Source organism: Amblyomma mixtum, chromosome 2 (genome assembly GCF_055824585.1).
Source record: "Amblyomma mixtum isolate Tamu chromosome 2, ASM5582458v1, whole genome shotgun sequence".
NCBI classification, from domain to species: Eukaryota; Metazoa; Arthropoda; class Arachnida; order Ixodida; family Ixodidae; genus Amblyomma; species Amblyomma mixtum.
The window spans coordinates 246,279,368-246,305,687 of record NC_143013.1 but is presented as its reverse complement, the minus strand read 5'-3'; the positions used below and the strand labels follow the sequence as shown (position 1 = coordinate 246,305,687).

Here is a 26,320-nt window from a genome sequence, read left to right as displayed (position 1 = left end):
GAGTTCTGCAAAAGTGCTTTGGAAAGGGTTTAGAGAAGGTGCTGTGCATGATCGGAAATAGGGAACGGCATTCCTATCCAATGAAAGCCGAATTTCTTGGCGCAAGGCTAACCTCGTTTCGGGGTAGAACGCGATGCATGTGGACGCTGGAGCATGAAAGCCACCGCAGCAAATGTGAGCCGCATACGTTGGGGTACATAATCTCTGCAGTGATACATATATTAGCTGCAGAAGAGCGCATATTATACGGGAACCTCGCTATATCAAAACTGTTTGGAGCAAAATTTATTTATTTATTTAACAAAGCAAAGTAAGCAAAAAGTTCTCTTGGTCAAGCGTTTAGGAGAAACCCCCAAGGTAGAGTAGATTTGTATTAAGGGAATAGTTACTCACTGGCATCCACCCAAGCGCAGCCATGCGGCTACAAAGGAAAGTTATACAGCTTTCTCAGTTGAAGAAAAATTCGTCCATGGAGCGGGACGAGTTTACTTTTAACTGCGAAGTTTCTGAGAAAGCTGTATAACTTTTCTTTGGAGCCGCATGGCTGCGCTTGAGTGGATGCTAGTGAGTAATTATTATCTTATTTAAAAAAGTAGTCTGGCTTGCTCGCGGCGTTGGAGCCTTTTTGAAGACCCTGCCATTGTTTGACATCATGATGAAACAGCACAACGCCACAGGAACGAACAAAAGGACGGACATAAAAAAAAAAACAGGTGGAATAAAATATCCACAGGTAATAACTACTCATCTTCAGTAACACCAAATACAAACTCGCGCCGGCATAAGGCAGTACTCAGTGCTCAAAGCACACCGACACAAAAACTCATAAAGGAATCAGTTACCTAACGCTCCAGAGCCTCTTCAATGTACGCAGGACAGAGTACGGCACGTGTTCTTTTTTTTTATTTCTATTTTGCAACGAAGAATTTGACGGCTGACATTCGTTGCGTAAGTCAATTTATACAGTAGCCGTAAGTTCACCGCCCAATGATGAAAAAACGCAGAACACTCAAAAACTCATTTAATTAGGGATGAGGTTCTTGCGCAATCATAAGAAGCAGGTTAGTGAGGCCGAACGTGAGTGCAGTATAGCTTCCGTCCACTTTACTTTTTAGACAGTAAAGAGCCTCCTTTCTCAGAACGTGCCGTATAATGCAAAAAAAAAAACCTCGATGCTTTCCGTTTACCTTTACGTAGTTTCAGCTAAAAACTGTGCCCCTCCGCTTTTGTCAAACTAGACCGCTTGGCGGTTATTATAATGTTTTTTTTTTCGTTCGTTGCCGCTCTTTGCTCAACACAGTGTAAAGCATTACGGAATAATTTGTGCGGTGCTTTAACGGAAACCTATCCTCCAATTCTAAAGCAGGCTGTTCTCTTGCAACCGAAGCCAACATCTTTAGCGGAAAGTAATTTGATTACAAGTTTGAAGCCTTAGATTTACTACAACTAGCAAAAACAGTGTGGTTTTGAAACTTCGTGGACGCAAAGCGGTGCAGTTTTCGTCCTTTATGTGGGCTGTTCTTTCCTGGTGAACGCTATTAGTTGAGGGGGAGAACACGTTAGCACTTGAGAGCACGGTTCAAATACTTCAGTTTCGTGTTTGTTGTCTCTGCGACATACATTAGGGACATTAATCTTGGATGAATGCACAATCCCGTAGGCCTGAAATGCCGATCGGTGTAAGAAGAGCACTTAGGTGGTTTTTCCTTATATTACAAAAATCGAAAGAATATGGTATGAGCTCGCACACGTGGTAATAAAATTAACGTTTCTCTCAACGTATCTTGGATCCTTGGCTGGTATCAGGCTTCAAAACCGCAATGACATCGCGCGAAAGTGCTGAATTATCAGCCAGCAGGAACTGTGCGTCAGGATAACGTTGTTTTTTTTTTCTAAGCGAATTTCCAAAGCCCCTATTTATGGCAGTCAGTGCACGCAAGGCCTGCTCTTTTAAGGGCGATTTTTCTCACTACTACAGAATCTAGTGCCAGGATATAACCACGTTAGCCGCAGCAAGTACAAGCTGCTGAAATCAACTACTGCTGTAGCTTTCATCTCACAAAAACTTGTAGCTTTTTAACACCTCAACTTCGATGTGCTGTGTACCCATCATTCCTTCATTATGCAGGAACGTATGGCGCTCCTAGGACTATTTTTTTTTTTTGAAGTGAGCTACTTACTTCATAAGGTAATATTGTTTACGCAGAATTTTCGATATCTATCTTACAGTAAAGCGGCTCTCGTGAAGTAGTAGAGAGAGGGTTTACAAGAATCGATCCAATTCTATCGACCAATATAGATCATGTGTGGTTCTCTTTTCCAGTGTTGAAAGAGAGCCCACGAAATATGAACAAAGCCACGCGAATGCACTTTTGCGCTTACGCATCGTAGCGCTGCCAAACATGCTTCGAATGAACGCTGTGCACGCGCTCATCATCCCTAGGTGAGCGGCTGACGCCGCTGTTAGCGGAGCCTCGAAAGTCGTGGACATATTTTCCTGGAACATGGAAATCACGCGCCGTGATCGGCGATGAGTGATAGGAAGGCTACCGACAGGCAATTCAGGCGGAGCATTTATGAGCAATCAGAGAAACAAAACAAGAACAGAAGAGAAAGCAGTGAAATCTCGCATTTCAAAGGGAGAGAGAGAATACTTAATTAGCATAGATTAATTTGCAGGAGCCGGGTGGTCGGGGCCCCTAGTTCAGGGATCCGCTGACGGCAGCTAACTTGCGGACTAGCTGGGTGATCCAGGTTTGCTAGACCATGTTGTCGCTGGTCAGGACCTCCTCCCAATGCTTGTGTGTCGAGTGTTGCACTATTAACGTTTTGTCCAGTTTGTCCTGGCATTCCCAAGATGTATGGTAGAGCGTAGGGCTCGCTCCGCACCAAGGACAGTAATTTGGGTATTGTTTCGGTCTAATCTTGTGTAAAGTGTGAAGACTTGGATATGTGTGTGTTTGTGTTCTCCTTCAGTCAGTGGCATCCGAGGAGGAAAGTTATTCGAGTGGCGGTGAGAAATGTCTTCTTTCTAGCCTAAGATAGTGTAGCTTGTCGCCATGCGATCCTAGGAGGGAAGGGCGAGGCAGGAAATGGGGTCCACCCGGTTTGGGAGATTTCGGGCTAGACCGTTTGCTACCTCGTTTTCAGCTAGGCCTTCGTTACTAGGTCTGTATGTTATTCTGTGTGATTGTGAGAGGGTACTTAATAATGTGATCGCCCTTCCGTAAGGTTTTGCCGGCAAAGTAGTCCCTGCAGGCTGTATCGTTGTATCTATCATTGTGCGGCGCGTCGAACTTAGCGGAGGCAGCATCTGTACACGGTCAGCGCGCGTGTTTCGTTCGTTCAAACCGTGTTTGGGAACGCTAAAATATTTTAGTGCATGAGCGCACTCGCGTTGCATTCTTCGCGAGGTTGATTTAAATGCTGGAAAAAATGAACCATGAAGGAAGTACGTTCTTAGATAATCTCAGTCCGGGTGTTTTCTAGCCTCGTCTACAACTTAACCAAACCCGCTTTATCCCGCTTTATTTTGTTCATTGGTTCATGTTACCTTAAACTCCCTTTATATGACAAATTGAGTGCGGCAGCTGTACCACATTTTTTCTCAGAAGTTCTGCAAAACCGTGGACAACAATCGCCGCTCTCCTCGCTGGATCAATTGAACAGAATAGCTGACGGTGGAATTCTGATGTTTATCGACGAAACTGTATCGTTCATTAAAAGGTTTAATCGGGAGTTGCATCTTTTACCTCAAATGACGTACTAATCTTAGCAGCATACAAGCCGAAATTTCACCATGCTACCGATAAGTTTAGTGCCTTTCTATTCCACTAACAGGTAAATAAAAGGAGAACATCTGCAATCAACCGCGTGATGAAAAGCGAATATTTCTCATAGTCCAAATGCCAATCCCCATCCTTTTTATCTGAACATCCAGACGAAAATGTTTTCAGAAAATAGTTTAGAGAAATACAAACGATATGATTAATTTAACTTACTGCGTACTCGCTGAATGCATTGGTTGTTTGACACGAACTTTTAGTCCAATTGAGCGGCGCACACACGAAGGAGTGAGAAAAAAAAAGAGACCATAAATGCACTAACATTAGCACCAGTCTTTAACCATTATGGTGGTGTGTGGTGCGTTTTGGCAGCTTTCTGCCCTTTTGAGTTCTTTTGTGTAAACAAAAGTGCCAGGCTGAGCAATCTGCACGTGTGTAATTGCTGTCCCAACATCGGATTTTTTAGATTTGTAGCTCCTTTCAATGGTTGTTTGCTAGCAGGAATAAGCGCCAGCTAATGGTCTTGTTTGCATACCCCTTCACACGTTTTGCAGTGGCGCATGTTGTCAGCTCGCCACATAAAACGTGACTTTCACGCAGTTTCGACGTTGGCGACCAAACTTGCCTCAGAAGTGCTGCGCGTTATAATGTCGCTGGCAGAAGCATGCGTCGCGCTAGAAGGCCACCTGTAGGTGAGGTTCCACTATTCCCTGCATAATTACGGCAGTCCTACCCTTACTTCGCTGGAATACAGCTAAACACGCCCGAAACGGTTGACACGAAATCACAATTAGTGCCTCCACTATACATGAGGCAGCGTTTCGGACTGTGAAAATGGCCTGGGCAAAACATGAGCGCTAAGCAGACTTTTGGGATTTGTTCAAGCACGTACGGCCGCTCAACCTCCGTTGATGGGCGCTGCTTACTGCTTATCTCGGTCACGACTCTTTTTAAATAAAATAAGCATTAAAGTGCTACGTAATAAAATAAACATGCACAAGCGGTTAAGAAAAATATAGCAAAGAGCCTGAATATAAAAAATAGGAGGATACTGCACTGTATAGACATAAGACATGCTGTTGAACAACCTCAAAATGACAATGAGAAATCATTATCCTCATTTGTTACGCGCCGAAGGTAGAAAGCCCATTGCATGAAAGGTAATACAAAACAGCAGAAACATAAGCAGAACGTCATACAAAGTTCTTTTTAACATATAGCGGCAGCGGTGGCTCAGTGGCTATGGTGCTCGGCTGCTGACACGAAAGACGCAGGTTCGATCCCAGCCGCGGCGTTCGAATTTCGGTAGAGGTGAAATACTAGAGGCCCGTGTACTGTGCGATGTCAGTGCACGTTAAAGAACCCCAGGTGGTAGAAATTTCCGGAGCCCTTCACTACGGCGTCGTTCATATCCTGAGTCGTTTTGGGGCGTTAAACCCCATAAACCATAAGGCAAACTTTTTAACATACCAGTATCGAAACTAACGTAAGTGACCTGAATGTTCTGGCCAAGTGCAAACCGCAGTCCTGTATGGTTTTAATGGCGGCTGCTATATAATAACTCCTTCTAGTATTTGGTTCAGAGCTTGCCATACAAAACAAGAAGGACAACATTATAGCCTTACTACATGAAATGCGTCTCAACTCTTGAAAATTTGAGACCGTGCGGCCAAATGCAATCTATATATATAGAGTGCAGATGTTCTTGACATGAACGCTTTCATAAAGTAAAAAATTTTTACCTGTTTTCGTATATATTCTAATATATCATCTGGAAAAAATATATATTTTTTTTTGCCGCAGAGTAGTCCCTGACATGCGTTCTGTGTGCGAAAAGACAACTAGATTTCCTGCGAAGATTCTGTGACTATCATTTATTTTCGAAAAACAGCTTGCGCTTTTTCTTTGCTTTTCAGGTTTAGAGCTACAAGAGCGATATTATTATGCAGTTAAAGAAGTTTTTATGGCTCACAGAATAAATATTTTCTTAGCCTAATGGCCCACGCAGGCGATCAAACTTGGCAGCAAATCAATAACACCGCTCTGTTCCGGTTGACCTTTGTGTAGTCTGTATAGGCAGAAACGTCGAAAGCGCTTATCAGTCAGCCAGCGGTCGAAAGAAAGGGACAATTAAGCGAAAGCAGACACGGAATAATCAATAGCAGCTGTATGGCAATAGGCACGTGTTTTTTCCGATAAAATTCAGCATCACTAGGGGAGGCCAGGTGATAAATCTAAAATGTGGTTAGCAGTTATGAAAGTTGTCAATAGGTAGGAGTGCGAGTATGTTTTCACAGCACAAAACGAAAGGAAAGGAGCAAGTGTGCACGTGGAACGAGTTAACTGTAATAAAAGAAAACACCATTAAGAAATAGTGGTGCGGGTTTAAACGAATTCCAATCTGACCTCTGACAGCAAGACTAATGGTTAAAGAATAGTATGCGTGAAATTACTATCTTTTCTTATATTTTAAAGCCTAAAGACGAGTCTTCCATTTACGAAGAGCTTCAAAACGCGAAACTCGAGACATCGGTTATAACGAAGGTAAGAAAAAAATCGGAACTCAATCTGAACATTTGCTTAACTTCATATTAGTTTGTAGCGGGTACAAGGCAAGTTTTATAGAACCATGTCGTTACCTAGGGAGTGCCCGGCCGAGCCGGAAGAGTTAACGACTTTAACTCTTTGCTTAACATGCAATTTAAATGTTCCTAAATGTGAGGGGAAATATAATGCTAAGAACGGAAATATCCGAAAAGGGTAAAAGCCAGCCGAGGAAAAGCTGTGGTAACCAAATTAAATGGTTCTTTCTCGTCTCCTATACTTCTCAATTATTACGGTCGCTCGAACAAGAGGCCTCCGAGACTTACCCTCTCCCCGTTTTGTGGGCAGCAGAAAGAGTCGCCGGGTGTCTTTCAACCATACGAACCCGCTGCTGCACCGTAATCCAGCGGGCCCGAAGCGATGTAGTAAAAGGGTAACAACAAACTAAATAAAGCGAAAGGGCGCGTTAAATCAAAACTCTCGCGTAATTGAAAAATTCCTTTCTTTAGTATTTGACAACGAAACCGTCACAGCCAGGCCTTGAGCATGGTTCGGGAACGAGGCTTTGCAGCTATCTGGGAAAGCGAAGCCGCTGGCTAAGCGCACACCCTTCGCATTAAATTCAGTGTAGCTGCAGAAATGCAGAACGAAGGGCTATTCGCTTCCATTAGTGCGCGTTTCTATACATGGAAAGCGTCGGAAGGAAAAAAGAAAACGAAATGCAGACAGACACAGGGTAAAAAGTAAAGCAGCTAACCGTATGCGTCTATTGTGAGAATTCCCTAAAGCCCGCCAGGTGTCAGCGCGCTGGGAAAAGGTCTGGCGGCAGCGCTGTACTTCGTTCATTCCTAGCAAAAAGAAAACTAGAAGGCTTCATCCAGACGTCGTATATTCCACGGAATATCAAGTAGATTTTCTCTAGGTAAGATTCGCTGCTTTATGCTTTTTTTCCCTTGATTTTGCAGCGCTCCTTCGGTTTACGTAACTGAGCTGGTCGGTCGGCTGTTTCGCAACTTGGCGTGGGAGCTCGAGCAAGCGCGTGGGATGTGAAGCTGTGCTTGTCTCCATACACGGTCTACTTCCAGCTTGATGTAGAGGAGGATTCTCATTCCCTGAGATACCGTTGGCATGGAGCATAAGTAACAATCGGTGTTGCCAATCCCGTACAGAACTTCAGCGTCACCTGGGGGCACCGACCGCTGCTTTGCTTATCGTGATTCTAAGAGTAGCTATCGAGCAGACCGATTTTGTTCAGCTCCAGTTTGTGCTGCACATCTCAGCGTGTTAAAGGCGACCCGGTGACTAACAGGAGGCCCAACCGGACGAGCACTGCTCCAGAAGTGTTAAAATGCAGCTGTAGCTTGATCGTTTCGCGAAAAGTACATGAAGATCGGCACATCACAGAAGGACGGCGACACAAGCAAATGGCGAGCCCAGAAAAACACGATACGCGATTTTTGTTTGCGAGGCTGTCATCACGTGCCTTATGGCGCTGGACACCCAACAATATTCTGGGAATTTGAAATGAATGTTAAAGGCGATCATTGTTCCATTCGCGCCGAGAACCGTCAGTGCGAGCGCAGGAAACGCGTCAGATTTTGCCGCAGGTAGAGGGAGGAAAGCGTCCCTGTTCAAATGCTCACGCATTATCTCAGCGCACTCTGTAGGTTTCTAGAAATCGCAAGTGAAAAAATTGATACTCGGTTACGGAGTTATGGCTACTAACGCATACGCACGATTACAGTTGATGTCAAGGAAGGTCGAGCTTGATGAAAAATGAAACAGCTTTTGACACTATTTTGATTATCCTAAAAAGTATGCATGCAGGTGGCAGACAGTCATGCTTCAGGTTATTATCTGCAATAGTTGTTTGGAGATACTGAAATATTCTTGGAATATGGTCGTCGAAAGCAGAACCCGGGTTTCTTCGCCGACATACGTTAATGTTTGCCATAGGCTGTGGCTTAGCTGAAATCTCCCTGAAAGCGCCGCCGGCCCCAAAAGCTAGGCGTTGTTCTACAGTTCAACCTACCTTTTCCAGCAACGATCAGACTCAGTCGCGAATTTTATCCTCTTCCCCAAGTTTCTATAGCTAGCATAGGGTGTGCCTACTAAACCTCAACTTTTGCACGCACATTTCCTTTAAAACAGCACCTCCAAATTCAGTTTTTTCTAGTCCCGTGACACTCCTAACTGGACCAAGGAATATGAGAGGTTGGAAAAAATGCGTGTTAATGATATCCTAGCTGACATCCAGAAGAAATTGGCAGGACATGTAATAAGGGGTCCATATAGCCTGTAGTCACTTATTGTAAGAGAACAGGTTCCGAGAGAAGGTGAACTTAAGCAGGGGCAACAGAGAAACCTGTGAAAGATGAGATTACGAGGCTTGTGGACAGAATGTGGATGCACCTGGCGCAGGAAGAACTGGTTGGCGAACAATCGCAGAAGCATTTGTCCTGTAGCGGACGTAGTCTGAGTGATGATTGTAAAGAAAATAGCCGCGGTGCATTCGATGATGGCTGCTCGCCCTCTATACATTAATCTACATTGCTCGCACTCTATACACTCTATTACAAGCCAAGCTTTTTGCAAAGCATTACTGAAATGCCTTCCCTTTAGAAGGAAATTGAACCCGGAAATGCAAAAAGAAGAGATGCACCCCACGACGTAGCCACACGACTGCTCACATCGGTCCAATGAGTTATAAGCCCCTGCTGCAGCTTATGTTGCACGGAACTTTACATCTGTTCTGAACACCGCAGCGGTGAATGCGTTAGAAGTCTGGTATCGCATCGCTCCGCAGAGGTTGTGCAAGAGTCGCTCTGTGGCTTTGATTTCACGCTTCGACTATTTCGGCACCCCCATCATTTTTTGCAACGAGCTTCGTCTGCAGATTTCAAAATCCATTTGAATTCCACCTACGGAGACATCGATTTTCCCCTGTCTGCACTGTGGGCTCAAAATACTGCCGTTCCTAACGCGCCGCTGGGTTTGCGGGGGTGCTTATATCGAAGTCGAGTGGGTTGAAGTAGGTATCCAGGACGCTTCGCCTCTTTTTCTGTGCTTGAGGCCACCGTCTCTCTAAAGCAAGACGTCTGACGTGGTTCACACCGGAAGCTCGTGGGTTGTGGAAAGCACTCTCGAATCCACAAGCGCACACACCTCAGCAAACAGCACCTAAAAGATATGTGCTGCTTGAGCCAGAGCATCGAAAGTGCACGCCGGGGAGTACGCTCCGGCGTCGTACTCAGGGAAGTCGGTGTGGTCCGAACGTATGTCGTATACGCAAATTCATGTTAACGCAACCAAACTTCTCCTGGGTTGCTGGCTGAGCTTGAAGAATATCCCTGAAAAGGTGCACAGCAAACTGTTCATTAAGGTACGTGACATGGAAAACTTCTTTGTCTTTGAAAGGGGCCAACTGTCATTAAAACAAAGAACAGCAAAGAGGGATGTTGTCGTGTTGATAAAAGTCTTAAATTAGTAGCATTCGTACTAAATTTAGCGCTGCTTAAATTTCAAGAAAAGAAATTGCATCACCAACTAGCCCCGCAACGTGTTTTATTAAGATGGTGACTAAAGATAGTGAAAGAATACAGCGCAAATACGTCTGTGTTTCCCCTCCATCGTTGACTTTTGTTTTCGCTGTGTTATTTGAAAACAGCGTTTCTTGACTGCTAGCACACATGTCATGTCGTCAACCGCGTTTTCATGCATCGAGGAATGTCCTAAAAACTTCTGCGGCAATCGTTGAAGGTACAGCGCGGTGATCAGTTCAGTAGCCCAGAGTATACGAAGCTGTCAGAACGCTCGCCCTTGGTCAATGGAAAAGAGGGCTTCGGTTTCGAAACAACGTTCAAGGTTATCGAACCTCTAGTGAGTGCCCAAACTCGCAGTGGCTATGTAACGATGTGCGATTTTCGCGCTAAGAGTACGTGGGCGGGTATAGAGCGCCATGTGCACGAGGCAATAACGGTATGCTAACACTGCCTAATGGATATGGATTCCGTCGCTTTATTCACCACGGCGCCGACTCCGCGCACTATTTGCGCTGCATCGCGGTGTCCCCAATCTAGTACATGTAATTGCCGTTCTCGCCGTATTTGCAGATTCAGGTGCATTTCCGTCTGAGGTGTGCCCTGACGGTGTGTAATAAGCGCGGACGTGTAAACTGGTTAGCTGGCGAGCACTGCCGTCGTCAAGTGGATGGTAACGATGTCGTTGCCGTATGCGCGCAGATGGTACAATTGCTAAAACGGCGACCCCTCGTTTATTTTGGCATACACCAACGGCTTCGGCCAGGCAATGTGTGCTCTCTGCCCGAATGTCGGGTAGCTCGTGATCGCTTCGGTGTCCCTAGTTTACACGAGCATTATTAAAACGTACAGCTCATGTCGAACATATAAGCTACGCCTAGTTTGCCTTTGGCCCATGTTGTGCTGTTCGTTTTGCAAATCAGGCATCCTAGATTTTTTGCAGGAGAAAAGAACTCTTGTCCTTATCCCTTGCAGCTAAATGCCTACCAATGTGCCGTAGGAGCGCCAATGCGTGGCTTCAAAACAAGCCCCAAGGCCTGTATACTTTTGACAAAGGGTGTAGTTAGATTAATGTTAAAACATCAAAGAAGAATACCGCTGGAAAGCTGCTCAGCAAAATATTAATTAAGGTACATGACACGGAAACTTCATTGCCTATGAAAGGGACCAACTGCCATTAAAGGAAAGCACAGCAAAGCGATATGTTTTCTCCTAGTCGTGTTGATAAAATTCTTAAATTAGTAGCGTAATTAATTTTTTGAAAGGATTTAATTCCAGAAACATAAAGAAAGCGCTACCACATGCCATCGGTAGAGCGTATTGGCAGCATGTGACAAATCCTTATCATTTCCATATTCTTATCTGGGGAAGAAATCTGCATTGCATGTTATGGTGATATCCAAAAGAAAATTTGTTCAGCATCGTGTAGGAAAAGTTTATAAAATTTATATCAAAATGGAAAATGTTGTAAGATGTTTATATTCTGAGTGCAGGAAAAAAAACTTGCAAATTAGACACGGGCCTAAATATCTATAATATGAACAATACGATGAAGTAAATTTAATTTTCTTCTCAAGTTACTACTAGAATGGATTTTGCGTTCTGTCAGGGTTGTGTCCTATTTGCTTACATCAACTGATAAAACATAATATTGGGGGCTTGCTGTTTATTATAGCTTTCATGAGTCTCCCCAGCGAAAGAGAAAGAAGAGGCAACTTAAAATAAGAAGGAAAAAAAAATTACGGCTTGTATTTGTTATTCATGCACGAAAAACTCATTCTAACGTTGATAAACTGGTCGATCTGGTCTTGTCGCGTTTTTTTAGGCGTCGATTTTCATCAAAGAATAATGCTCATACCGAAGACGGCTCAGGGAATAGCCGATCTGTTTTAAGTACGCTGTGCTTTTTGAAAGAGCAGTCGACCTTTGCCCCTAAAGATCAGGAATGGAGATTCTGTTCGGCAACTGCCCGGTACGGCGGAGGTGCTTTCATCACATGCCACGACAATGAATACATTTTTCGTAAGTCTTGCGTAGCAGAGTGAACAACCCACGCTACACAGCAGAATTAGCGGCACCAAACGTTGTTTCGCAGAGAACTAGTGGAATCGGTGCGAGTGACATCTACGTGTTTCTATTTCTCGGCTTCATTGAGGGGCAATAAAACTACGTGGGTGTCAGCGCTGGGCGTAAGCCTTCGCTGAGTCAGTGCAGAAAGGTCATCGTGAACAACTTTTTTACGGCATAAGAAATGTGCGTGATAAGGGAGTAATTACTCATTGACGTCTACCCGAGCGCAGCCATACGGCTACAAAGGAAAGCTATACAGCTTTCTCAGAAACTTCGCAGTTAAAGAAACATTCGTCCTGGTCCAGGGTTCCAACCCGGGACCACCGCTTCACCGGAGCAGTCGCTCTACCAATTGAGCTAACCGGGACGGCAAGCTTATGGTAGGGCGAGAGAGGATTGATCAATAACTCGAAGTGGGAACAGTGTAATTTTTCTTTAACTGCGAATTTTTCTTTAGCTGCGAAGTTTCTGAGAAAGCTGTATAGCTTTCCTTTGTAGCCGTATGGCTGCGCTCAGGTGAACGTCAATGAGTAATTACTCCCTTATTACAAATCTACTCCCCCTTGGGGGATTCCCCTAAAACATTTGGTCAATAGAAATGTGCGTGCTTTAGAACCGCACTGCGCTGTAAAAATATGGAAGACTGCATTCTCGATCATTCTGAAGTTATATGTCCCAGCGCATGAATAAGCTGGCGGTTTTCCCTTGTGCATACTGCTCATATTAAGATAGCTACGACTTATACCATCTTTCTTCACAGCTCTTGCATACTTTGTGCCTCTAAGAGCTTTGATAATAGTCTTCATACTGGCGAAACATGAAAAACGAATAGTTAGCAGGTGGTAAGGTGCAAGAATAAATGGTTTATTCAAGATGCACGCTGTCAATAATAAAAAAGGGTACTCCAGGCCTCATCGCAGCTGATTTATTGAACAAAAATTACTGCCGAACACTCACTACTTTATGATACCATGAAAGGTTATAATGATTGGATGTGGCATTCCTTTTAAATGCGAAAAGAGACAACAGAAAACTGCGCGATGATATACTGAAAGCGGGGAGGGAAGCCGTATGTTGACAGGTCTGGAATAACACTGATCTGCCCCTGGTTCTTTAGAGTGCATCAGTAAGTATATCATGGGTGCTTATGAATTTCTCCTCACTAAAATGAGGTCGCTGCAGCCGGCATCCGAATACCGAGCTTGATTTGAGCAGCCGAAAGCCATAACCACTCAGATTCCACGGTGGATGGTAACGTACACACAATGTAGAAGACTGATCCGGCACAAATTACACGCCACAGGAAAGCCGTCATTGTATAAGATCACGGTAAGTTCTGTCATTCTCTTATAAAGCCTCTCGTAGAATATTGTATTTAGATTTTGGTACTGCCACTATCTTTGCCTCTTTATTCTTCATCGTGCAGTAAAGTTTTGAAAGGAAAGCCGCTGAAAATCCGCACCCGAGTGCGAACGACTACAGGTCATTTCAGGAGGTCCACACAGAGGACATGCTTTTTTCGCACTTGAGTTTCTGTTTACTTGGCTAAACGAATAAAAAATGAAATGCAGAAGGAAGGAAGTTGGACTTATGGTAAAAAAATTTAAAGTATACGCACATCAGTGCCCCCTCCTCTTCCTCTCTTCTCACGCACACGCACGAATATAAATAACTTGAAGACCACATACTTCCCCTCGCTGGCAAACAAAGGAAAACAAGAAAAACAGGCACAGATGGCGAGGCTGTCTCATCAGCGTGCGTCAACTTTCTCCAAGTCTGGTCGCGCCTGCCAGTTTCAATTCCGCGCACAAAGCTCTTACCCCCAGGGGCCGGAAACTCCGTTGCTGTTTAGCACAAACACGAGGTCGAGCAGGTAAAGTAAAGTGTACGGATTCGCGATCCGAAGCAAACTACGGGAACACTTTGCAGTTCACTCCAGGAAAAAAAGAAGAAGGCGGTGGAAGAGGGCAAAAAATAAAAGAGTGCGAATTTCGTTTTCAATGTCGACACGGGAAATCCGGAAGGAAGACAACTGGCAAAATACACAGCAGAAGGACATCTGCAAGCCTTGAACTGAGAAAAGGTGCTGGGCAAGCACAGCGCCTGGACTTGCTAATGGAGAGGTTCCTTTTCATTCTTCTCTTTATTTTAAGCCGAGCTGCACCGTCCCATCCTTAAGCTTTGTTCTCGTGCTCTTACAAGCCGAGTCATTCAATTCCACTGAAACGACGAACTGGAAAGGGGTCGATAGAAGTTTCGAAACAAAATAACAAACCGCTGTCTTCTTTGATTTCCCATCCTTCTCTCGTCTCGATTTTTTGAAATATTTATCCATTAACATTCCGTACTCAAGGTCTTGGAAGAGATTTTTCCGCGAGGTTTTTTAGTGTAGCACCTTATGCTTGTGTCCGATTGCTGTAAAACGTGCTTGTCCTTTTTTTTTCATCGTATGGCCTTTTTTTCCGGGGTAGATGCGTCACGCAAAACCAATTCATTTTAGCCGCTCCGACGCGCGTAGCGGCGGGTGTAATGCGGATAGTCTCGGTGGGGCGAAACTGCCTCCCGGGTTAGTGGCAAAACTATAACCAAGCCCCTGATGAGCCGTGCGAAAGATCAGCACTGGGAGCCTGCGCGTTGCATTTCGCTTTCATGCAGTGCGAAAGGGAAAACAAAAACTTCATTCGCAAAGAAGCTCTGTGCTTCGCATTGTGCTCGGTTGCAGCGCATTCGCAATGCCGTAGCAATTCGTATTCTAAAAAAACGCGAGATCGTGAACCAACTTGATCCCATTAAAACAGACGTCAAAGCTTAGGGAGGCTTGAGGTGTTGAAATCCTCTGATCTTGCTTTTTTTTTTTGGAAAACCTAACGGTGTTTGCAAACATAAACCAAAATTTTTTATTATTTTTACTAGCGTTCCTTGAGTCAAAAGTCTGAAGGTCGCTCCTCGGAGGTAGCACTGTGATGCTCATTTCGTTTTATTTTTGTTGCGATTAGGTTTGTTTACTTTTTAATGAGAAAAAAAAGCGCTTGCGCCTGAGAGCATCAGGCGTTTCTCAAAAAAAAGGCACCGCAGTGTAGCTGAATGCACGCTTTTTCTGCTCGAAGATTGGATTCTATAAGAATCAACAGAAATGATAAGTAGGAATTCCAAGGAATCTTAGGGTGCCATGCGGTTCATATACTCGTAAGTATTGGTGAAGAAAGCGCCCCCCCCCCCCCTCCTCGATACCCGGAGGCCTTATACCGTTAGTTCAGTAGGCAGTACTCTCTTGATAATATTTTTAAACATTTTGGCGAAATTTGAGTGCGCACTTAATGAGACTTCAGCCAGTCATCCGGACGTAACAACTGAGATTATTGAAATACGGCGCAGTCGGTGTTTGCTGTGCTATTTGACTTACTGGCCCTTGACTGCACCTTCCTCAAATAAATTTCCTGTGTGAAGGCCTCTGTGCTGGAGAAACGCACAATGTTAACGCCCGGATAATTTTCTATTTTACACCACCTACCATTAAAGGCGTATTGCGCACTGATCTTTCCACCACAGTTCACATTATTAACGTCAAGACATGTCACCAGCTGCCGAATGCGCTTTCAATCCCGTAAATGCAGCACATCGTAGGATACGCAAAAAGGTCTAAAACCCACTGTGTGGTTGCCATTGAACAGCAACAGCTTCGATTTTTTGGGCACAACAAACTCCAGCAGCTTCAAGAAATAATTTTCAATGCGCGGATTTTTTTGGTTAAATTTGACTTAAGTGAAAGTCTTTACCTGAAATCTCTGCTGCGCATGCCTTCGCAGAGTCATTAAAGTCATCCCTTAAGTGGCCTGGCTGCATGAATTATCGCAAAGCTCTGCACATTCGCGTTAACACATTCTGCACGCGATGATCAGTTGCTCTCGTAATATGCCCGGCCTAGCGGCGCAATTTGCCACAGGCGCTGGCCGCAGTTCTATGAGAGCAATCGCTTCATGTAGGCCACAGGCTGTTCGCTGGTGTGGTGGGCTGGTGTTTGATATCGATATCCTCCACTCCGGCCAACTGCGGCAGTTTGCTAATGTAAAATGTGTTATGAAGCGGCTATGCTGGGATCTGATGCAACGGAATACAGCGCAAACTAATGTTTACTGAAAACTGTACGTTTCGTTGGCGCGACATGCAGAATCCTTCCGCATTATCGTGTGTAATATTGCGATTTCAGATTGAAACCGGCATGAATTTCAGTGAACGCTGGTTTAAGTTTTTTCTTTGACGCATTCCCATTTCGAGATACGCTTCCTCACTGTTTGCACAAATGCAAAAGTGACATCTGATATTGTGTGGTCAAGCGAAATTATCTCCTGCGTTTCCTGACGTTCCAAAACTTCAAAAGTTAAACTGTCACTTTTCCTTGGAAAAGTTTTGCTTGCATTGACTCCTCGAACAGGTGATATTCACATAAATGCATAATTATTCACAACTCTCCCTCATCGCTTAGCTCTCTTCGAAACGAGTAAACCACTAGTCTAAACCGAACGGCAATACGCCACTCGACCACACACGTGCATACCTTAAAGCCCAGAGCCAGTGTCCGCACCGGGTTTTCCACGAGAACAAAGAAAGGAAGAGACAAGTGACGATGGACGTAGGGAGAAAATGGGGCTTGCTCCAGGAATCATCTCAATCCTGGGCGGACGAGGCGAGGATAGGGAGGATCTCGTTATTCATTTCGACGTCAACGACCTGAGAGCCTCATAAATATTCCCCAGCTGTCGACGGCGTACGTTGCTTGCGCCACCGTGACAGAACCGCGTCGATTGAATAAGGCCGTCGTTGTCGGAGACAAAGCGACCCTGCTTCTTACTTTGTCGTTTCTTTCCCTTCTAGCCCTTCAAAATAACGCAACACGTATTGTATCCCCAAGTGAGAGCTGGAAGAAACGCTCAACGCAGGAAGCAATCCGAAGATTCGGTGCAGAGTCGAGAGTCGACCCGGTCATCCGAAATTTCGCACGATGCACAGATGTCACTGGGCCTGGGGAAGCCTGGGAGGTTATCGCATTTGGTGGGCCGGATGTTCCAGCCTCACAGCGATTCATCTCGCTGCAAGACCTGTCGCTTGCATTGGTTGCGTGTCCATTCCTGTTTCATTTTTTTTTTATTCTTGACATCGGTTACATAAAGCCCACAGCGCTGAAATGGCTTGCTACGTGGCTTAGCGCACCGCCGACCAGCAACTCTTTGCGGCTGCCGCATCTTGCAGGATCCTAAGCGAGTTTTTTTTTTCTTTTCTCGTGTCCTGTATTCTTACCTGGACAGTTCTTGCACGTTATTCAGTAGCCACGCTTGTAACTTCTTTGCTTCTTGCCCGCTTTGCAGCACCAGTCAATTACTTGAAAAATTAAATATAAAAACACTAGAAAAAACCTCCTACTGCAGGCGCGTGATAGAAAACTTTTCTCTTCGGGTATTGATGATGAATTATGCGATTTAATGGAACAGCGCCTGTGAACGACATAACGCGCCAAATGATCTGAAGTGGGAATTTATATTATTCAAGCAATAAAACTGCACAATTGTGTAAAAGCACAATGTGAGAGGTGAAGTACTGAGTGCAGATTGAAGATTTACTTGAAATATAGGTTAGCATATATTGGCGAGCACGCAGCGGTAACTCGCCAAAAACAGAAACTGAGATTCCCTGATCTCGGTAGTTTGTATTCCGTTAGATTTTATATTTTGTTGATATCAGCGCTGGTAGTTTGCCTATTCACCATACTGCCATAATTTTAACATTTATTATGTGCCAGTCTATTCTTGCTTTCGATAATGTTGTCATCATCTATAATAATGCAACTTACTGCCTAAAATGGCTGTACGTATCTCTATTTATGCCTCGAATAAGAATAAAAGGGATAAAAGATGCGAAATGAGTGTATGTTTGAACTTACCGCTGTAGTTGTCAAAAAATTTATTCCAAGACAGACTTCGATCATCTGAAATACCAGGAGAATCAGAAAATTTTTTATCTCTGCTGATAACCAGTTTTGACTGGGCGCCTCCGTGTTAGCGGTTATCATTCACATCAAACCGTGTATATCATCCTTGATTCGATACTACAAACTCTATGCGCTCGAAAGCACACCATCAAAGAGGGCATGAACAAGCATGCGCTCTGTGCTTTTGAGCACACTGCACTTGTAGTACCGTATCACAGGCGCTTTACACTCCGTCATGAGAATGATATCCACCACACGAAAGTTCGCTGTGATGAATGGCTACCAGAAGAGATAAAAAGTTCGATTCTTCTGAACTTTCAGACTGTCGAAAGCTGACTCATCTCATGTCCCACGTTTTTTTGCGAAGCAGTCGCCTAATACCGAATTAAAACGGCGTTACAGTTCGTCTTGCCTTTACCAAAAAAGAACGTTTTAAGTCAAATAAGCTCGATCGTTTTCCGAAGTACTCATTTCTAAGAAGGACTATGTAGCCTAAAAAGGAGTTCTAATGAAAATATCCCTTCATGTTCGACTGCGTGCTCATGAGGCTGGAAAAAACAGCCATCCTTTCTGCAGCCACAATGCGATGTTTTCGTTCTCCCGCATTCTGGGAAGCCAGTGCTGTTAAGTTTTGGCAGAATGTGAAAAAAAAACAAACAAAGCCAGCTCTCAGTAGCGAAGCCTTACATGCGTTCGCAGCACGGTACGCGAAGCCCTTCCGTTAAAGCGCGTCAGGTCTCTCAATGAAAGGAAAATGCGTAGTCGCCTACGTACGTCGCGTCTCCTTTGAAAATCAGCACGTGCGTTTGCTTTCTGCACGAACCGATGAAAGGAGAGCGAAGCCATTCGCTTATTTACGGATTCCTTTTCGCACAGATACGTTATTAAATTGTACTCCGAGTGCCAGAGTAGAGGAGCTCAGCAAAGTCTTATCCCTCTGGCGTTATTGGATTCGCGCGTGCTAGCTGCCTTCGCATGCTGTTGGCGACTGGAAGAACTAGTGATTTACTTTCTTTGCGTTCATTTTTCTCCTGCTTTGTCACCTCTCGTAGAGGTAGGATTCATATCTTTTGGAGAAAAGCCTGTTGAGTGTTTTGCTCTGGAAGCGAAATGGCAGTTCTGACAGCGATCGTCAAACTAGGTCGAGGTAACAGTTTTTCTGAGTAAACAGTAATGAGCTGAGTGAGGTTGGAATGGTGTCAAGACTAACTATTGCTCTCAAGATCATCACCCCTTTCAAATACATTGGAATGCAGCTCGCAGCCAGTTTATAGAAGACCTTATAGTCCTGATAGCGAAAAGGAAGTAAGTGAAACGTTGACTGTCTTGGCACATGTGCACATTCGATTGGTTCGAATTGCAGACCATCAAACGTTTGTTCAACGGGCTGTGATCACTCTGAAGAACCACCGTTGGGGTTCACTATAAGCTGAAGTGCTCTATAAAAGTCCAGTAGTGAGCTGTAGGCTGGGATACAAAGTTTTTAGCAGTGTCAGTTCATTTCCCTTGAAAATGCCCTGCGGGGCTAGAATTCATGAAAATGTGCGGATAACACCAGTGCGCAGCGTTAACTATTTACAAACGATTTTGTACTGGCACTATCAGTCTCTCTGAGAGCCTGCGCAGGAGTGTAACTTGACGTCACAGTTGACCTGCCAGCCTAGTCCGGGTTGATGACACTGTCGTCGCCGACCCGGATTGGTTTTTCCTGTTAACAACAACTGGGTTCGGTGACAACATGTCACTTCAGAAAAGTGCTCCTTGACGTCACTAGGTACGGGTTGAAATGGCGACCAGCTCTTCGGACAACATTTGAAACCGTATTAAATTATGTTCCACTCAATTACTGCGATTGAAACTTATTAGAAAGCATATCCTCACACCCATGAAAGAAATCGCATCGCTTTTTTTGCTGCGAGGTTTTGTTTCTGAACCCCGTTAAAGGCCACCTGAAACGAAGTTTCGCTTCTTGTTGGAAGCCTCCTCATGTGCCATGTATATCGTAAAGCCAACTGCGAGAAATATCCACGGTTTTTAGGGAATACTGCTTTTATAAGCGTTCTAAAAGCTATGTCCATGTGGACGTGTGCATCTGGGGTCCTGTAGTGCAGTTGACGACTTGCCGGATATGAGTTAGGTTCTGAAACCCGGATTCATGTTTGAACGCAGTGGCGAGAACTCTGGAAGGTACCTTGCGGCAAGACAGTACGAGGTTTTGGTACTGTCATAGAGCGTTGGGAAATTGCGGGTGTGATTACCACGCCCAAAATGTTGCGTAGCCATCGGGGGCACTAACGCGCAAGCGAAACAGGAACGCGCATGCGCATCCAATGCACTGAAAAAAAAAAAAAGCGAATGTTGCGCGTTATCTGGCGGTGTGATTTTTTTCGCGTGGCGTTCCCTGGCAGGTGCAAATTCTGCGGGCAGTATGCTGGCCTATACCACATGGTATGGGCCTGCCAGTACAATACACGTATAGTCGTTATAAGTCAGCTAACTAGGGAGGGCTGGGAGGCGGCCCTGTCCAGCTCGGACCTGGAGGCCCAGTGGGCCCTGGTCCAGACAGCACGGGCAGCGGCGGCAGCCAATGGCGTCCCGGAATAGGGACTACTACCCAGCGTATCCACTATCCCCACCTCCCTTTCCCAATTCAGTACAGTGTTCGAATAAATGTTTTCTCCTCCTCCTGGAGTCCTGGCCTGGTTTGCTCTGAGATGGAAACTCTGCGACCTGTGTGCCGATTAGTGCCAAAAATCTGAGTAAGGCAATCTGCTCCAGCAGAGCCATCTCCCTTCAGATACATATGGACGAAAAAAAAAAGACACTGGGGAAGAAAAAAGGGGTCCAGTGTGCGAGGTCTAGCATCACTGTAAATTCACTCCGTCGGCGTCCACGCAGCTCACAGTATACGCCGATACCGAGTGCCTGCTCGTTGTGGTTTCAACAGCAAGCAGCCTGTCGCCGAAAGGTCCCAATACGGAGACAGATAGTCCCGAGTGTTCCCGTTTTTCAGCCGCTTCCAGCATTTGCTAATTGCCGCCCTTTTTCGTCTTTCGGTATGAAAAACAGCGGTTTTTTCTAGAGCACCCTGACGCACTCACTTCTATTACAAACGCGATATCTTGTTTATAGGACTCTCTCGTTACATACCACTAGAAAAAAAAAACTAATTTTGCGACGGGGAGTCGTTGCAGTTGTCCTTTGAGACGCCATACAGGGGTTATGACCGCTCTGTCACTTTGGCTAGTCAATGTTCCTTTTAATTTTGTTCGAAACGCAGCGCACTGCGACTCTGTGCTCTTATTGTTACATCCGCCCTTGAGGATGCAACTCACAAATGAACTGCTTAACAGCTAGTAATAAACAAGTTGCTGACCTTTCCTGTGGTGTACACAAGCCTCGTACGTTTCCGTTCAGCCGGGGGAAAAATTCATCTCAGCTCTTTGAGTCACTGGCCGTTTCTTGTTGTCTTCTTCATCCCTTGGCAGCGCTATGCGTCGATGTCATGCCCTTGTGCAACCATGTCACAGCAGAAGAGCTGCCACTTGCGAAAGCTCGCGTCAGCTTTGTGGCGAAAGCTTTCGCTGTTTCTTGCGGAAAATAAAACTTTCATTCTTCGTCCTTCTGGATGATGCAGGAGGAAAAGCACCAGAAAAAAAAAATAATTCTTGCGAATGGCTTTCTGCCACAGTACTATCTTATACGCTACGTTGTTAATATGAATGAATAAGCGTTTTGATGTTTTTGCTCCTCCAAGTAGCAGACCCTACAATAATATTAGTTTTGGGAACCGCAATCAAATTGGGATCATTTACCATTAAGGCGTCGGTGAAAGCCAGGAGCTCTAATTATTACCTTTCTGTAAAAGTTCGGTATTCATAGACGAAATCACAAAGAGCCTAAGTTGATAAAAAAGAGAGAGCTTTCTTTGAGGCGGTGGTACCTATAATCGTCACCGCCATCAGCCTGACGACGTCGACTGGGGGCAAAGGCCTCCCCCATATCTCTCTAGTTAACACTAGCCGGTGGCAACCGCGGCAACGTTATCCCTTCAAACTTCTTTATCTAGCTTGGCCTCCTAACCTTCAGCCGCCCCCTGCTGCGCTGTTGTATTTCCATTTTATTCTATTCTGGCTCAACCGCTTCCTTTCAGGGTATTGAAGGTTGATGGATATGCTGAGAAAAACGGCACAAAATTACAGTTGAATCTCGCTACAACGAAGTCGAGTCGACCCGGCGATTACTTCATTATATTCGCAGTTTTGTTATTTTTTTGGGTACTTGTTTAGTCGTTATCTGTTTTTATTTTTTTTATTTTTAAGGTCGAAGTTTTGCACTTTTGTGTTTTGTACTGTGCCTCTCCTGCTCGGACCATATTTGGTCCGCAGTATGTGATAAATAAAAAAAATAAACAGCGTTGGCCGAGTTTGCAAGGGGAACAGTAATTCCTTTGTTACGTCCAATATTTCATTAGAAACCATTTCGTTATGACGAGAGTCGACTGCAGAAAACTGCCCACAAAACTCATGAATAGAGATGGCAGCGTCTTGCCTGCAACAGTCTCCAGCTTTAAAGTAAAAAATAAAAATAAATATCTGCATCGCCTACAGAAGATGCCTGATCCTGTGCAGCCGCGAGTAATTCTTTGCAGAAAAGTGTGCGGTCTCCCTACGTCCATCTGCTTTGAAAACCTGCCATAAACCTGGTCCACAATATAAGAAAAAAGGATGCAGGAGGCACTGCAAATATAATTATCAAAAACTGTTCCCTTTGGCACAATTTTCGATGTTTGTTTCGGTCGTGCCGTGAGAAAGGGTGTTTATGTCACAACTGAATGCAATACCATCATAGAATATGCATTCAGTTAAAGAAGGCCAATAGTGTGTGCTGTTCTCGGTGGAATAGGCCACCTCTCCGTACTGTCGTTATGATGCGGGTTCTAATGCACAATGCATGTTGCAAGAGTTGCACATTTGTGAAGTGCGCTAAAAAAAAAACGGAGGGCAGAGAGCGTTATGAAAAAGAATCTCAGCCTTCTAGAAAAGACCAGTAATAAGAGTACACATTAAGAGTTTATTTTCCGTGCCGAAAAATGTAGAAAAATTGACTGGCAGTTTCCCATTGCCAGGAACAAAATATCGTGCGAAGGCATGCTTTTTTTAGGTGGACACCACCGCCATGTACCTCAAAGCGCGACTCATATCTCCACTGACCCACGGCGCCAGTTATACACCTTTACTATCCTCAAAATCAACGGAGTCTATACTTTCCGCTGGTTTTAAGTAAGGCGCATAACAGCCTCAATTTGTACGTGGACGCCACCGCCTACTGACAGGCCGATTGAGTTGTCCACTGACACAGTGAGTCCGTTGCACTTGCTACTCATAGGCTTCACACACACACCTTAAACCCGAGGAGTGCGGCTAGAAGTTTTTTCTATAGTTTATGCGTACTTAACGTCCCAAAGCGACTCAGGTTGGGACGGACGCCGTAGTGATGGGCTCCGAAAATTTCGACCACCTGGGGTTCTTTAACGTGCACTGACATTCCACAGTACACGCGGCTCTAGAATTTCGCCTCTATCGAAATTCCATCGCGGCGGTCGCGATCGAACCCGCGTCTTTCGGGTCAGCAGCCGAGCGCCATAACCACTGAGCCACCGCGGCGGCTAGAAGCGCTTTCGCACAAAAAAGATCGGTGATACCAGGGGTACACTCAGAGCTTGATCTTGAGCACTCAGCTAGGAAAAGGCAGCTTAGGGTTTTTTTTTTATGAAACTTAGTGTTGTGCATCAGCTGGTCATTGATTTAGACGGGAAATTATGTGCCTAGGACACCCGTGTGACCCCCCTGAAAAGTACTCAATTGTTTTGACAAGAGACAAGCTCGAGAAGAAACGCTTTTTGGCCTTTTGTCGGTTCATGTCTATGTTCAGACTATCGCACGTGTTAGTACGAGCTCACGCCAAATATACGTGCAGTTAATACGCACTGATTGTGAGATTATGGCATATTTTCGCGCTATTCCACTCAGGATATTGGCGAGCAGGGAAAATATTTCAGCTACCTGAGACAAGCTCGAATAAAGGAAGGGAAGCAGCGCTAATGGTATCTGATAAATTCGTAACTTAGTTACTAATTAACTCCACTGTTCTGTCTGTTCCTTGAATGATCTAAGTATGAGCATACCGTTAGAACGTATGGTCTAAAAATTTCCGCATTTCATGAAGAAGTCCTTCTGTAGCGGCGAAGTTCAAAGCTTGATTAAAGCTCTACCAATTTGTGCGCGCAGCGTTTTGAAATGGTTTGAAAACCACCAAAGCAACGGAGGCTGTCGTTCCTGGCAGCCAGTTCTCCACTTCGTGAAGAGGCTTGCGAAAAGAACCAAACCCGAAGGGACAGCTCACCCGTGCTCTCTGCAGACGTTGCCATCCCCGTGTTGGGGTCCTGCGGCGTCTCAATCTTCACAGTCATCGCAGCTCACGCACCCAGCAGCGCCGCCCAGGTTGCCAGCAGCGCCGGGCAGCAATAGAAGGAGCAGCAGCGTGGAGTGGCCAAAACAAACAGTACGCGCTCTCACGCACGCCGGCACCGTCATTCGGAGAGAGCCCACGCCGCTACGGCGGCGGCGGTGGGCGCGCCGGTGTCCCGGCATGGAAAGCCACAACCCGCAACTACGGTGCACTCAGAGAAAGAAAAAAAAAAAAGGAGTAACGGTAGCGCCGGCAACGCAATCAGCACAGAGCACAGCTGTCCGAAGTGTTGGTGGACCTCGGGCGTGAGCGCGCCGTCAGCCGAAGACGGATCCCACGGCAACCTGCTGCCACGAGAGAGTCGCCGTCTGGGCGAGGCCCACAACAGCGGCTGTTGCTGGCGGCGCGGCTGAAGGAGCCGCGCATTCTGGGATCCCCAATACGGATCAAACTCCGAGCGCGTGGTTCCGTTTTGATCACGTGGCCGCCGATCCTCTTCCTCCTCCTCTTTTGCCTCTCCCTCGTGGCGGACCAATCGGCGCGAGGAAGGCGCCGGCCGCACGGCGTGGTTTTCGTTGCCTAGCAACCAACACCCTGGACTCCGTGCTTCTGTCTTTTCCCTCTTCTCCACGTGTGTGCGGGAACTCTCCCAACAGGTAGGGAAAGCGAGGAAGGCGCGCACCTTGTCGGGCTCTTTCACCGCGCGGCCTGGATTCGGGACAACGGGTCGCCGACCTGCGATATGGGGAATTCTCAATGGCTCCAGGCACGGCAGGCACGCAATCGTTTTCAGTCTGTTGCAAGAAAAAAATAAAACATTGATGCTGTTTTTTGAGATGAGAAAGATGCGTACAACACACAGCAACAAGAAGCTTGAACTTTATTAAAAGCTTCAAGCCGATGCGATTGCAGGTAGAGACGAAAAGAAAATAGAAGGTATCCTCTTGTTTTTAGAATGGAAGCTTCTAGCACTAACGTGCTCTTCAGTTTCAAGCAGATGAGCAAAAGCAGAAGAGCCCATCGGAATACCTTAACCACATATTATTTTTGTCCCCTTCTTTTCATGCGTCATGCAATAAAGAGTAAAGCAGCTTCAGAGGAGCAGTTCAATACAGAAAAAAAAACATGATTGTTATCATTGGGACTCTAAAACGTGATCTGTGAAAACTTTTCGCTTACAACTCTGAGTCCTTCACTTCTTTGCCAACCATTAATATTCAAAAATCTTGCCATAAAATCTTCATTCATAACATTCAGTCAAAAAATAGTTTTCTTTGAAACAGCCCGTTTTTTGTGTGGCGTCGTGGTTTTGCCGTGGTGATTAAATGGGCAGGACTGATAAAACTTTTGATAATTGTGCTGCGTAATTATTCCTGTGTGTCAAACTACTTTTAACTTCTCCCACGAATATGACACCTCATTAGCTCTGCGCCGCCATTGTGACCATTCCGTCATTTCTTATTTGGGGCCAGACCGAAAAAGATTACTTAACAGGAAAAGGCAGCGCAGTTAAAATGTTCATTGGGAGATCTTTAGGAACAACATATGACTTCTTCGTTTTAATTTTGTTACATATTAAGTGATGGGCATTTTCAATAGTTCTTGCTTTCAGCTCGGATTGTGTTACGACAAATAACGAAAGAAAAATTCCTTCATTAATTATTCAATTCCTAAGAGAGAAATGCCCGAACAGACGTGGTCAAACAGCTTTAGAGCTACAAACCAGTCGCACAGAACCAAGTGGCATTGGATAGAAAAGAACTCAGCAAAGGAGACGGCGGTCATTAGAAATGTAGGACACAAAGCCGGGTACGACAAAGACACGAAGGGGGAACGTGGAGGGAAGGAAGCCTTTCATAGCCGCAGGGCAGAACTTTCCCGACTCCGGGGCAGGCGATTGTTTTCGGGAGAGGTCAAGGAGCCCGTAT

General features: G+C 45.3%; 1 protein-coding gene across 1 annotated transcript in view; it reads right to left on the bottom strand.

The window, feature by feature from the left end:
- The window catches only part of LOC149363330 (calcium/calmodulin-dependent protein kinase kinase 1-like), a 211,885-nt gene extending 187,079 nt beyond the window's left edge, over positions 1 to 24,806 (bottom strand). The window contains exon 1 of the mRNA XM_089573457.1: positions 24,327 to 24,806. Coding sequence (XP_089429583.1) covers positions 24,327 to 24,393 — 67 coding nt within the window. The 5' untranslated portion in view covers positions 24,394 to 24,806. The remainder of the gene's footprint in view (positions 1 to 24,326) is intronic.
- Between the last annotated feature and the right edge of the window lie 1,514 nt (positions 24,807 to 26,320).